Genomic DNA, 13510 nt, shown 5'->3' with positions numbered 1-13510 from the left:
CCTCAGAGATCAAATCCATCCCCTGTCCCTGCCCAGACCCCCCAACAGCCCCACCCTGCCCAGCCCTGAGAGCGCTGTCCAAACGCTCCTGCAGCTCTGGCAGCCTCGGGGCAGGGACCATTCCCTGGGGAGCCTGGGCAGTGCCAGCACCCTCGGGGGGAAGAACCTTTCCCTGAGCTCCATGCCAAACCTCCCCTGACATGTTCATTCAGCCCAGAGCTCAACCATTTCCAAGAGGTGTTGAGGACTCGTGTTGCAGCCTGGGCACCAAATGGGCCCCAGGGACATTTAGACTAGGCTGATTAGACCTTTAAACTGAAGGGTTGTTTTCTTTTTTAATCTGTGGCATGTTTTGTTTCTTTCCCAAGCCCTTTTATAATTTGTGAGATTCTACCTCTGTGCAGATTTTTTTATTTTCATGTGATTGTTTTTTTCTGTGAACAACCCCTTCTCTTATTTAATTTCTTAACCCAGAAAGAAAGATGCAGCTCCTCTGTTGTGGGTAGGGCTGAAGTGCTGGGTTTAGGACAGGGAAAATGTTCAAAGCTGTCACTGTCCTCTGGCATTATGGGGAATTTGGAGCTGGAAGAGAAACAGATTGCCCAGAGCAGCTGTGGCTGCCCCTGGATCCTGGAAGTGTCCAAGGCCAGGTTTCAGGTTGGACAGGGCTTGGAGCACTTTGGGACAGTGGAAGGTGTCCCTGCCGTGGCAGGGCACTGGGTGAGCTTTAAGGACCATTCCATCCCAAACAATTTTATGATTCTAAAATACATTTTGATATTTTACTGTAATACTTTAAGTCCCCACTAAGACGTACCAGGAGGAAGTGCTTAAGTGCTTGGTGTTACTCTCCATGTGTTGGGTGACAGGAGCTGTTGAATTGGGGACAAGGAGGATTGTCCATGGTAAGAATGGCTGGGAAGGCTCCAAGTGGCTGTGGTGTGACTGGGGGTCCTTGTGGGGTGTCCCTTTATCCCTGATCTTTAACTGGATCATTGTTTTGCAGTGTTATTTTTGTGAACAATTTTGCCTTTGGGCCTGAGGTGGATCACCAGCTGAAGGAGCGCTTTGCGAACATGAAGGAAGGTAAATCCAGCTGGGAATGTTTTTCCCTTCTTTCCTGATTCCTGTGGGAGCTGGGGTGGGAGGGGGGCTCAGTTCCAGCTGGCAAAGCCAGGTTTTGGGGTTTATTCTGTGCCTTGGGGCCAAGTGTCTGCACCACAGTGGGATTTCTACTTCCCTCCTTTGTGTCTGCCCACACCTGCCTGGCTCCTTGGAGCATCCCCTCTGCTGGGAAAACTGGAGCAGGGTTGGGGTGAGAGGAGCTGCTGGTTCATCCTTCCCTCTTTTGGGAGCCTACAAACATCCAACAGCCAAGGCCAAACTTCCTGGATCCCTGGAAGTGTCCCAGGCCAGGCTGGACAGGGCTTGGAGCAGCCTGGGACAGTGACGGTGTCCCTGCCATGGCAGGGGTGGCACTGGGTGAGCTTTAAAGTCCTTCCAACCCAACCCATTCCATGATTCTTGGCTGCAGAGGCACAGCTTTGGAAGGCCAATCTGTAATTCCATACAGAATTCACTTTTTGCTTCTCCTGTTCAGAGCTGGCTCATTTAGAGCTGGCTGTTAACTCCTGATTTTGGAAATGCTCCAAACTTGTGGGGATGTGGCACCTGGGGATGGGGTTTAATGCGATGGACTTTGATGGTTGGACTTAAAGGCATTTCCCAACCTTAACAGTTCCACAATGCCATAAAAACTGGGCCACAGTCACTGGGTGCTCCTGAGAAGCCACGCTGCAGACTGGGGACACCCCCTCACCCCATCATGGCCTCTCCATTCCCCTGGGGGTCTTCTCTTTGCTCTTAACCACTGGGATAGCAACAGTTTTACTTGGTTGTAGCAAAAATGACAGAAATAACAATTTCTGAAAAGAAAAATATGTGGTGTGAACAAAGCAGCTGTGGTTTCCCATGGCACAGCTTTGTGCTGAAATAAATAATGTGACTTCTGGGCTCTGCTGCAAACCATAAAAACCCAAATTTAAGCTGTTTTCTTTAATTTAACTGGATTACTTTTTAGTTTTCAAACTTGTTTAATGATGGCTTGAGAGCAGTGGGAAGGTGGAGATGTTTCAAGCACCCTTTACAATGATGCAACCTGATTTCTCTTCCCAGAGTGTTCTTCAAGCTCTGCTGAATGACCCCAAATACCCATGAAATGGAGATTAGTGGCCTCTAAATTAAAGGGCTTTGGGGGCTTGTGTATAAAAGATCCCAAGTAGGATGGAGATAATTGAAATTTCTTTAAATTGCCACTGAGAATTAACATGCTTTTATTTCCAAGTGTTTCAAGTCTGTCATTTTAAAGTGATCCTTGATGTGTCACCTGGCAGGAATCATGGACTGGCTTTCTTGGGGCTGTCAGAATGAGAATTAAGGGATTTATTTATTTTTTAATGCTATACAAGGGGCAGTTTTATAGGACTGCTCTTTAGGGCTCTGTATTAGGTTATATTTAATAAGTAGTTACTTCTAGAACAAATAACGGAGCTGACTGTGCTCTTTGTTTTTTCCTCCTTTTTCCAGGTGGGAGAATTGTGTCCTCAAAACCCTTTGCACCTCTAAATTTTAGAATTAACAGTCGAAACTTGAGTGGTATGATTGCCCTTTTTATTGTTCATTACAGTTGTGGATGTTCATTATCTGAAAATGTCTGGGAGGGTGTTACTGCTTTTTAGAGTTGTTTAAGTAGAAAATGCTGTTGGATTATTAGGGCACACCAAGTGACGGGTACTTAAAATCAATTTAAAATGAGGAGAGGACAGTTTAAAATCAATTTAGATCAATTTAAAGAGAGGAGCAGACACTTTTGATGGGGTTTGTGCTGCTGTGTTTTGGTGTTGGTTCCATCAATGTGTCCCTGAGCTGCAGAGAAATGAGGATTTCAAGGGTGTGATTCATTTCTTCAGCCACAAAGAGCAGCCCTGACTCACAGGAGAGTTCCTTACACCCTCAATCCAGGCAGGTAAATCCCACCAGGCAGGATTCCTAAGGCTTAGAGGTTATGGAGCCAGGCTGGCAGAGCTGGGGGGGTTCACCTGGACAAGGAAAGGCTCTGGGGAGACCTCAGAATCCCTTGCAGATGCCAAGCCCTGAGATTTAAAGCCAAGGTGTTTGAGCAGTGGCCTTGATTTCAGTGAGAACAGAAACGTGTTCAGATGTGTTCAGTTTTTGAGGAACCAGGGCTGGAAGCAGGAACTGGGGATGAAATAATCTGCTTTGCTTCTGTGCTCTGGAGCCAGGCTGGGAGAGCTGGGGGTGCTCCCCTGGAGAGGAGAAGCTCCAGGGAGAGCTCAGAGCCCCTGGCAGGGCCTGAAGGGGCTCCAGGAGAGCTGGAGAGGGACTGGGGACAAGGATGGAGGGACAGGACACAGGGAATGGCTCCCAGTGCCAGAGGGCAGGGCTGGATGGGAGATTGGGCAGGAATTGTTCCCTGGCAGGGTGGGCAGGCCCTGGCACAGGGTGCCCACCCTGGATCCCTGGCAGTGCCCAAGGCCAGGCTGGACAGGGCTGGGAGCACCCTGGGACAGTGGAGGTGTCCCTGCCATGGCACTGGATGGGCTTTGAGGTCCCTTCCCACCCAAACCATTCCAGGATTCTGTGAAATGTTCAACTTTGAACATCTCCTGTGTGTGCCTTGAGCAAACAAACCTCTCCCAGACACACCCAGGCCCTGGTTCATTGCCAGCACAGGGTCGTGGTTTCCTTCTCCTCTGAACAGGCCAGATTGGATGTTTGGCAGCCTTGTCCTTTGCAAGGACATGAGCTGCAGTTTGAGGAGGTTTTGGGACATTCCGTGTGGTTGGTTATAGTTTTGACCTTTTTCAGACTTTCACTGTTGAAACTGGGGTGTCTGTGCAGGAGTTGGACTGATGCTCTTTGTGGATCCCTTCCAGCTTTTTTTAATGCAATTTCTCAAGCAGAAGAGTTGTCCATGCTGGGATTCACATTTATTTACTGTGTCCAGTGCTAAATTTTCCTTAAATCAAACCCCCCTCATTCCCTCCCTGTGCAAACGTGGGGAGCAACTCACTGAGTTCCAAATCTCAAGCTGTGCTGTCCAATTTTGGCCTAAGCTGCTTTTGAAGAATAGTAATTTTTGGACTGTCATGGAGTAAATTGTGCCCTTGGGAGTTATTTTTAAGCTGAAATTCTTTTGGATGTCCCACACATCAGGCACCCAAACCTGCACTTTTCTTCCCTGTTTGAAATTCTGTTCTGGGGCCTCTGGTGGTTTGGAACCTTGTTGAACCTTGAGTGCTGGCCTGCCAATTCTTTGGAGACATGGACTTGAAAATAAAAGGGGAAAAGGGTGGAATGATGCTCCTGGAACTCCTCAAGCCTCAGGAGAGCTGGGACCAGGCTGTCAGTTAGCTGATGAGGCAAAGGGAGCATGAGTGAAGCTTGGGCCCTCTTGCAGAACCCACCAGAGCTTGAGAAAATCCAAGGATGCCTTTGGAGATGTTTAATTAGACCTGCCCACAAAAATACAGGGCTTTGGCCTCTCAAGCCTTTTATTTCCTGGATTTTTTCTACTCCCTTCTCTCTCTGCTGCATTAGGGAGACTGAGGCCAGCATGTGCTGCTCTTTGACCTCAGAGCAGCCCTGGCTACCACTGCCATTTGAGCAGATCTTTATCCCAGCCCAGCCTGGATTCACTGGGAGTGTTTTCTAGAATGCTGAAGTTTCAGATCTCAGCTGTTATTTAATGCTGAATGGAAATGCTGATGTTAAAATTATATTGAGATGGTTAATTGGAGTTTGGATGGGTGAGAGGCTTAGCAAAAGGAGAGCCATCAGCTTCCCCAGTAGGAACCTTCCAGGGATTCAGATAAAAGGCCCTGAAAAAAGAATTACATTACTCTGCTACAAACAGGGAGAATTGTGTGAATAAATTTTGGGGCTTAATCCCTTTCTGAGACCATGGTTTGCTGGGAAATACCAACATCAAATGAGCTTGTGTGGGATGTGCTGGGCATGGGGCTTGTTCCAGTGGCCTGTTCCAAGTGACAGTCCCAGGGAATGCCAGCCCCAGCCATGGCCAGTGTCCTGCACATGGAGCAGGGAATGTCCCTGCGCTGCTGCCTCTGTGCTGCCCCATGAGCTTTTCCATTAAACTTTTATTCATCAAGGCTTCTTTTGGTGCCTGAGCATGCCTTGAGTCACGTCTCACCTGTCTATCAAATACTCTGATCTGGAGTATGAACATTTAAATAATTTATACAAAACACTGGAAAAGATCAAGCTTTAAGAAGGAGGCACCAGTTCCCTCAATAGCACTTTTGTCCTTAGCAGTTCCATCTGTAGGAAGAAGGGGAAATGTGGAAAGAATTGGGACAAATGAAAACAAGTATTAAAACGCGGTTAAAATAGTGGTTGAGGTTGCTGAATCCCAAAGCTTGCTTTTGGCCTCTTCTGGGTCATTTTTGTTTAATTAGAAACGAGCCATAATTTCTCCTGCAGCCCAGCCACTCGCTCAGTGGTTGTGGGAATGTTTAAGGCACATCCCCTAGCTATTAATTCTGGAGAACAAAATAAATATAGACAAGAAAGCAAACCCAAAACATGTTTATGCCCAGCCCAAATATGGGGCAGCTGCAGCTGAGAGGGGCTGGGCTGGTGACCTTCTGGGACTGTTTAATTCATTCCTGTCACACACATGTGTTGTTCCTTGGCAGAGTTGCCTGGGACACAGTTCTGCTGGCCAGAACTGACTCACTCTGGGGTGGCTGGCTGAAAGGTACATATCCCACATGTTGGTTTCTTGTGAGGTGCACGTAGCAAGAGAGTAAAAAATTCCCTTTAAACTCCCAGCAGTGTTTTCCTGCAGGATCTGCAAACCAGATTTCTCTGTGTTGGTGCCTGGCTGGTCTCAGCTGAGCTTTCCCCTCCCCTGCCTCTCCTCCCACAGATATTGGCACTATCATGAGGGTTGTGGAGCTGTCACCACTGAAGGGCTCTGTGTCCTGGACGGGGAAACCAGTCTCCTACTACCTGCACACCATTGACAGAACCATAGTGAGTACCAGGGCTGCCATGGGGCCAGGAGCCTGTGCCCTGCTCCAGGGCAGCATTTTCCAGCTCCACATCCTTCTGCCTGGGGCTTGTGTTCCTGTCCCTTTGTGCATTTACACACCTGAGTGTGCAAAGTGGCTGCTCCAGGGTTGCACACACCCTGGGGTTAAGGGCAGTGCTGATTTACTGAAGCTGCAGAGATTCCCTGATAAAATTCCTTCTGCAGCTGCTCAGATTCAGGCTCTCCTGCTGTCATTTCCTCACAGGGAAAGACTCAGTGGGGCTTTGATTCCTCTGTGGTGCACAGACCATATCATTCAGTCATTTTCAACCAGTAAATCTCAACTTTAGTAAAAGTCTCAGCTAGAAGCAGCCCAAGCTCCATCACAATGATGATGCATTCACTGCTTTTTTTTTTAATTAAAGAAAACTAAACCCAAAAAACCCCAAAACCAACCAACAGCAATAAACAACCCATGCAACAGCCCCCTCCCCCACCAAAAAAACCACAAACTCCCCACGAAAAAAAACACCCAAGCCCCTCATAAAACCCAACAAACCCTTTGGAAATGAAAAATTTTGTAGACAAATAATTTCTCCCGCCCCAAGGTTTTTGCAGTGGGATAGTAATGCTGTTTTCCTTACTCTGCTGTAGTCTAATAAAGCTTTTGTTCAGGAATGTGCCAGAGTGCAGATAAATGGTGAAATACGAGGGTGCAGCAGCTTCAGTGAAAACTTCATTGAAAATCAGCCTCTGCTGAGGGGAGATATGTGACACAAAGCTTTAAAACAAGGCCAGGCAGTGGTGGGGATGATAAAACCTTGTAGAGGTTGGATTATGCCCTGTTGCACAACAGGCTGGGTGCCTGAAAAGAATGAATGTAAATGGCTTCTTGATGTAGCTTATCAGAAGCAAAGCAGTCAGAATTTCTGCAGTTCTGCACTTGTTTTAAGCTAATATTTTATTCTTCTGTGTTCATCTGCCATGGCTTTGAGGATGACTCTCTTCTCTTTCTATTTTCAGCTTGAAAACTATTTTTCTAGTCTCAAAAATCCAAAACTCAGGGTAAGTTTCAGTCATATTCTGTAGAAAACTCAAAGTAAGGGAGCAGCCACTGTGAGGAATTTAATCACAGGTGGACAGAATTGATTGGAAATCAGATTTTCTTGGTAGGCAAAGAACATGGAGCTAATTGAAGGGAAGTCTCAGATGCCATCAAGCACTAATTCAATCATGTCCAAGGGATTTCTAATAGAGAATTAATGGGGCAGCCCCAAGGTGCTTTTACCTTGCACTGGAGGCCTGTAATGAGCTATTTCTTCATTAAAGAACTGGAATTAAAGAAGGGAATGATGGTTTGAATCTGTCCCAGTGCTCAGCTCCTGAAATGAAGCTGAGCAATGCTCTGAAATGTTCCTTTTGGGATGTGCCATTGGAGGCACAGAGTGAGTTGTCATTTGCTGCAGTCTGGGCTGTTGCACGTGGAATTAAAATGCCAGAGAGTTTTTGGGACTGTGCAGGGCTGTGTTAACCTGAAATAATCAATGGATTCCCAGGAAGAGAATTAAGTGAGGCCACTTAATTTAAAATTTCAGGTGAATGTTCATCCTCAGGCTGACTGGCTCTGTAAGAACAGGCTCATGGGGGCCCTGAAAGGGAATTATTTCAGATTGCTCCACTCAAATTTGGGACAAAAAAGACTTCTTAGAGGAAAAAAAAAATCAGGGTACTTCTGATGGTGCCTGCTTTTCACACTTAGACCTGCCACTGATAATGTGCTTAAATCAAAGGAGTGTTGGAATTGCCAGAAATCTTATGCAGATTAAATCTCACCTGGAAGGTGCAGGAAAGGCTTTGACTGAGCTCTTGGAAATTTCCTGTCTGAAATAAGTGAAATTTTCTCTGAACAGGGGAATTTCCTGTCAGCCTGGGAGAAAATCAGCCTGAAAAGTTGCTGTGTTATTTTTCTATTAGTCACCTCAATAAACTTGGCTGAAGCTGAATGAGATGATGATTAATGGCTTTGCCATTTCCAGTCGTGGAAGATTTTTGAAGTGTTACCATGAAATGTTGGGGATGTGGGGCAGCTATTGAATTATTATTATTATTATTATTATTATTATTATTATTATTATTATTACTACTACTATTACAGTTAATATTATTACTACTAATAATACTACTACTACAACTACTATTATTACTATTGTATAATAAATGTTAATAGTAATCATAGATTACTATTATCATTTATTATACAATAGTTCTATTAATAGAATTATTATTTATATAGTAATTATTATTTATACACACTATTTTTATATATACTCACTGTATATTTACATATTTATATATTTAATAATTAAGCAATGTATTAAAAAATAAGAATAATAGTAAAATAGTAATAATAATACTAATAATAAAATAATAAATTATTTATATATTAAATAATTAAGCAATGTATGAAATAATAACAATAATAGTAAAATAGTAATAATAATACTAATAAATAATAAATCAAAATTAAACCTGATACAGCAGGATGGGGCTGGGAGGGGAGAATATGGGAAGAGGTTGAGATATAATCTCTGGAGGTGGAAAAGGATTTGTTCTCACCTGAGCCAAGGGGAAGTTTGTTCCCTTTTCTTGTGGAAAATGAAGCTGGGAAAGAAGGTGATGTGTATTAAAAAGTGACAAACACATGAGCAAATGGTGAAATGTCCCATCCCTTCTCCCCAGGAGGAACAAGAGGCAGCTAGACGTCGTCAACAACGAGAAAACAAAAGTAACACAACGACTCCAACGAAGGTCCAGGAAAACAAGGTGACCCTCCTGCATTTCTGGCTGCTGAGTGTGCTTCCTGTGGCTGAGCACGAGCTCGTGCTCTGAGTCAGGACAAGCCTGGCTCTGTGGGAAGGCTGCTGGGTTTTACTCTGAGCACAAAAAATGTGCAGCTGTTGCTGTGCCCAAAAATATGCTGGAGTGAGTTAATAAAAGCTTCACTTGGGAGTTGCACCACTAATTTTGGAAAAGGAAAAAAAGGTGTTGCAAGATGAATAGTTGGTTGTCCACCCTCGCTTGCATCCAGCAGGAGTTTGCAGAGCTGTCCCTGAGTCACAGCCCACTGAATGGAGATCACAGTGTGCTGAGTCTCTTCTGCAAAGACTCATTTCCTTTCTTGGGTAATGCTGTGAGAAATGCTCTGCCTGTTCATGCCCAAAAATATAAAGTATTGATGGTACTCTGAGTTTTGAGTGAAATTCAGTTGAAGAATGTAGTCAGGGAAGGATGAATAATCAGCTTTTGTTAGACAGCAGGTACAGATTTAACAGAATCACTCAACAGTTTGGCTGGGAAGAACCTCAAAGCCCATCCAGTGCCACCCCTGCCACGGCAGGGACACCTTCCACTGTCCCAGGCTGCTCCCAGCCCTGTCCAGCCTGGCCTTGGGCACTGCCAGGGATCCAGGGGGAGCACCCTGTGCCAGGGCCTGCCCACCCTGCCAGGAACAATTCCTGCCCAATCTCCCATCTAATCCTACCTGAAGTTCCCCTCCCTCAGCATTTTCTTTTCTTTAATGAATTGTTGGACTAGACTTTTTTCTGACTTAAAGATGGGGCAACTGAGAGGTGCTTTAAAAACTTTTATTTCATTTTCAGTCTCATGAGAAGAGTGAGACAATACAGATATTATAATTCACACCGTCACAATCAGAAGCCAATTATTTCCTAATTACAATGCATTATAAGCATTGTTTGGCTTATCAGTTTCAGCTGCACCATGCTGTAAATGCCTTAACACAAATCATCTAAAATTACCCCTCATGGCTCCTACTACAATGCATCCTTCATAGTTTTATTTCTCCAAAGTATCTATTCTTTTTTGAAAGGCTACCTTTAAAAACCTGCTTCTGATTCTATTTCTCTCTCAATAATGTCAGTCCTATTCCATGGCATTTCTGAGTCAGCATTTCTTATTTCAAAGTTTACATACAGATACATACTATGTGAGCCTTCTGTCAAACTTTAAAAATTTTCTATAAATCCATTTGCCACAATGATTAAGTCCAGAAGAGAATGAGCCCAACCCCTTGGGAACAACTCTTATCCCAAGCAAGTCCACTTCCCTGGCAAGTTATTGAACTACAATGCATCATTTTCCTTTCATAAACATTATTTCTGATATTATATATCATATATATATATATATATATATATCATTATATATAGACCATATCAGAAATATATGTCATTAATAACAATGAAACACCATTATTTCTGATATATCATATATATGTAATATCATAAATGTATTTTATTAATAATGAAACACTAATATTTTTGATATTATATATATCAGAAATATATTTCATTTATAAAAATGAAACACCATTATTTCTGATATGATATATCATATATATAATATCATAAATATATTTCATTAATAACAATGAAACACTGTTATTTCTGATTATAAATAATATAAAATATATTTCATTAATAACAATGAAACACAATTTCTGATATGATATATATATATAATATAAGAAATATATTTAATTAATAAAAATATTTCACAAATAAAAATATATTTCATTAATAAAAAATAAATTTCTCAGCAACCATTATTAATGAGTGCTGAGAAAGAATGCTGCATATGGAGGTAGAAATGACCAAAGCTTTTCAAAATCTCTCAGGATTCTGGTGCTGAAGAAGAAAAAGCTGCAGCAAATTCTGTTAAAAAGCCATCTCCCTCCAAGGCCCGGAAGAAGAAGCTGAGCAAGAAAGGCAGGAAAATGGCAGGGAGGAAACGAGGGCGCCCCAAGAAAATGAACACGGCGAGTACTGAGCGCAAGACCAAGAAGAACCAAACTGCACTAGAACTTCTGCATGCTCAGACTGTCTCCCAGACATCTTCATCCTCTCCTCAGGGTGAGTGCAGGGGAGCTGGAAGAGCCTGGATAAGTCTCTGAAGCTCTGCTCGTGCTGGCTTTTCCTTTGTTGCCAGGTTGAGTTGGGTTTTGTGGCATGGCTTCCCACCTGGCAACGCTGAGTTAGAATCATAGAATCAAGAGCAAAGCTGCCCTTGAGGTGGTGATGGTGACGGATGTGCTCATGGGGATGTGGCTGGGATTCATGTGTTGATGGTGATTAATGTGTTAATGGTGGTGGTATGCTTGTGTTGATGGTTTTTGGGTGGATTAATGGTGATTGATGGTGATTAATGTATTGATGGGGCTGGGGGTGGGATCTGTCTGTGGGTACTGAGCCAGGAGCTGGGGCTGTTGCCTTCTCTGAGCTGCTGTCCTTGGGATGGATCACAGATACCTTTCCAAAGAGTGTGGAGCAGTGTGTGGACGTGTTTTGAGCTGTGTGTTGATGGATTAAGCTGCTGGATCTCCTTACAAATCGCCCTGTGTGCCCCACCTGGCAATGCTGACTTAGAATCACAGAATGCCATGATGGTTTGGCTTGGAAGAGACCTCACAGCCCATCCAGTGCCATGGCAGGAACACCTTCCTCAATCCCAGACTGCTCCAAGCCCTGTCCAAGCCGTGTCCAAGTGTCCTTGGACACTTCCAAGGATGAGTCCCTCCCAGCCCAAACCAACTCCAGGATTCTCTGCCATGTTTTCAGTGGTAAAGCTCCTTGTCCCAAACACTGAGTGCTGACCCGAGGTTGTGTTTGTGTCTCTCCAGATGCCTACAAGTCACCTCATAGCCCATATTACCAACTACCTCCTAAAGTGCAACGGCATTCGTCCAACCAGCTCCTGGTGACACCCACCCCCCCTGCACTACAGAAGCTGCTAGGTAAGGCCTGCCCACCTCACCTTTGGGCTCTTGCATGGGGCAGGAGGGGGATTATCTCCTCCCCACCTTCCCCGGCCTGCCCCACATCCTTTGGCAGCACCACAAGGTCCCCTTTTCCAGCTGACATTGGTGTTTCACTCTGTTTTCTTATGTTGGTTCAGCTCTCCTTTGGCACAACAGGCAGCGAGCCTGGATTGAGCAGGAGTAGTCAGAAATAGCTTTATTTGAAATGAAACCATTCTCTTCATCCTGGGGAACACCACTCCATTTCCTCTGCTGAGCTCAGCCAAGAAATGAGGTCCTGTCTGAGAGGCTGAGGTCACAAAGGGGTGGTTGGAAAATGCAAGAGGTGACTGAAGGGAAAACCTGGAGGCTTTTTTTGTTTTATCTTCTGCTGCCTGTCACCTCCCAGCTGTTTCTGGCTTTTGGCATTGGGCATGAGCCTGGCCAGGATGCTCTGGGAATCTGGCAGAGTGGTCCTGTGTGTATCAGAGATGTCCTTACCTTGTGCTCTCCTGCTGCTTTGCCAGTTGTGGCTGATTCCTTGTGGAAGAGAGAGAAAAAGACTGATATAGAGGGATATTTTATGGCAAAAGAGGGATTTAGAGGGATTTTTTTTGGTAAAAGAGGGATTTTGAAGGATATTTTGTGGCAAATGAGTGAATTTTGAGGGTTATTTTGTGGCAAAAGAGTGTTTTTGAGGGATGTTTTGTGGCAAAGGAGAGATTTTTCAGGGATATTTTGTGGCAAAAAACTGATTTTTGAGGGATATTTTGTGGCAAAAGAGTGATTTTTTTTTTTTTTTTGAGGGATATTTTGTGGAATATTTTGTGGCAAAAGAGTGATATCTTTTGGTAAAAGAGTGATTTTGAGGGATATTTTGTGGCAAAGCAGTGATTTTGAGGAATGTTTTAAGACAGGGTGGATGAGGTCATGGCTTTCATTGGACTTGATGAATCTAAGAGTTCCTTTTGTGCCAGGAGAGGCATTTTCAGCATGTTCCTAAATCCATCCTGAATGGCTTAGTCTGACTTAAGAGTCCAAATCAAAAGCAAGGGAGAGACAAGTGAGGAGAGGTGGCCAAGGAGGAAATAGGGGTGAGCAGGGCCATGGCATTTACCCCTACTGAAATTCCTCATCTGATTTATTTTGCAGACTCATTTAAGATCCAATACATGCAGTTCATGGCATACATGAAAACTCCTCAATACAAAGCAAGTCTGCAACAGTTACTGGAGCAGGAAAAGGTGAGTCTCACTTTTTAACATTTCTAAACAAAATTACCAGACTCTGAGGTTCCTTGGATGTGGGGAGGAGTGCTGGAGATGGGAATTGTGTGCATTTACATCAGTCCTGCTTAGGCTGAACAACTGCCAGGTGATTTTGTTGATAAAGTAACTTTTTCTGTGTTTAAATTGCACAATGAGAGAGCTGCAACTCCCCTGTTCCCTGCGTGCCCCCACCTGGCAATGCTGAGTTGGAATCAGAGTACCACGATGGTTTGGCTTGGAAGAGACCTCACAGCCCACCCAGTGCCACCCCTGCCATGGCAGAGACACCTTCCTCAATCCCAGGCTGCTCCAAGCCCTGTCCAAGCTGGCCTTGGACACTTCCAGGGATGA

At 44.4% G+C, this 13510-nt stretch overlaps 1 protein-coding gene across 10 annotated transcripts in view; it reads left to right on the top strand.

The window, feature by feature from the left end:
- Positions 1-13510, top strand: part of DOT1L (DOT1 like histone lysine methyltransferase) — an 80710-nt gene that overhangs the window by 40296 nt on the left and 26904 nt on the right. For 8 of the 10 annotated variants that reach the window (XM_085562563.1, XM_085562560.1, XM_085562566.1 and 5 more), the window contains exons 9-16: positions 1007-1086; positions 2587-2655; positions 5972-6078; positions 7100-7141; positions 8816-8899; positions 10773-11007; positions 11775-11888; positions 13044-13135. In XM_085562563.1, the coding sequence (XP_085418689.1) occupies positions 1007-1086; positions 2587-2655; positions 5972-6078; positions 7100-7141; positions 8816-8899; positions 10773-11007; positions 11775-11888; positions 13044-13135 (823 nt within the window). The remainder of the gene's footprint in view (positions 1-1006; positions 1087-2586; positions 2656-5971; positions 6079-7099; positions 7142-8815; positions 8900-10772; positions 11008-11774; positions 11889-13043; positions 13136-13510) is intronic. The other 2 variants (XM_085562561.1, XM_085562568.1) reach the window with 1 other exon arrangement.

Source organism: Lonchura striata, chromosome 28, assembly GCF_050655825.1.
Source record: "Lonchura striata isolate lonStrDom1 chromosome 28, ASM5065582v1, whole genome shotgun sequence".
In the NCBI taxonomy this organism is placed as follows: Eukaryota; Metazoa; Chordata; class Aves; order Passeriformes; family Estrildidae; genus Lonchura; species Lonchura striata.
This window is presented reverse-complemented; position numbering and strand designations above follow the sequence as displayed.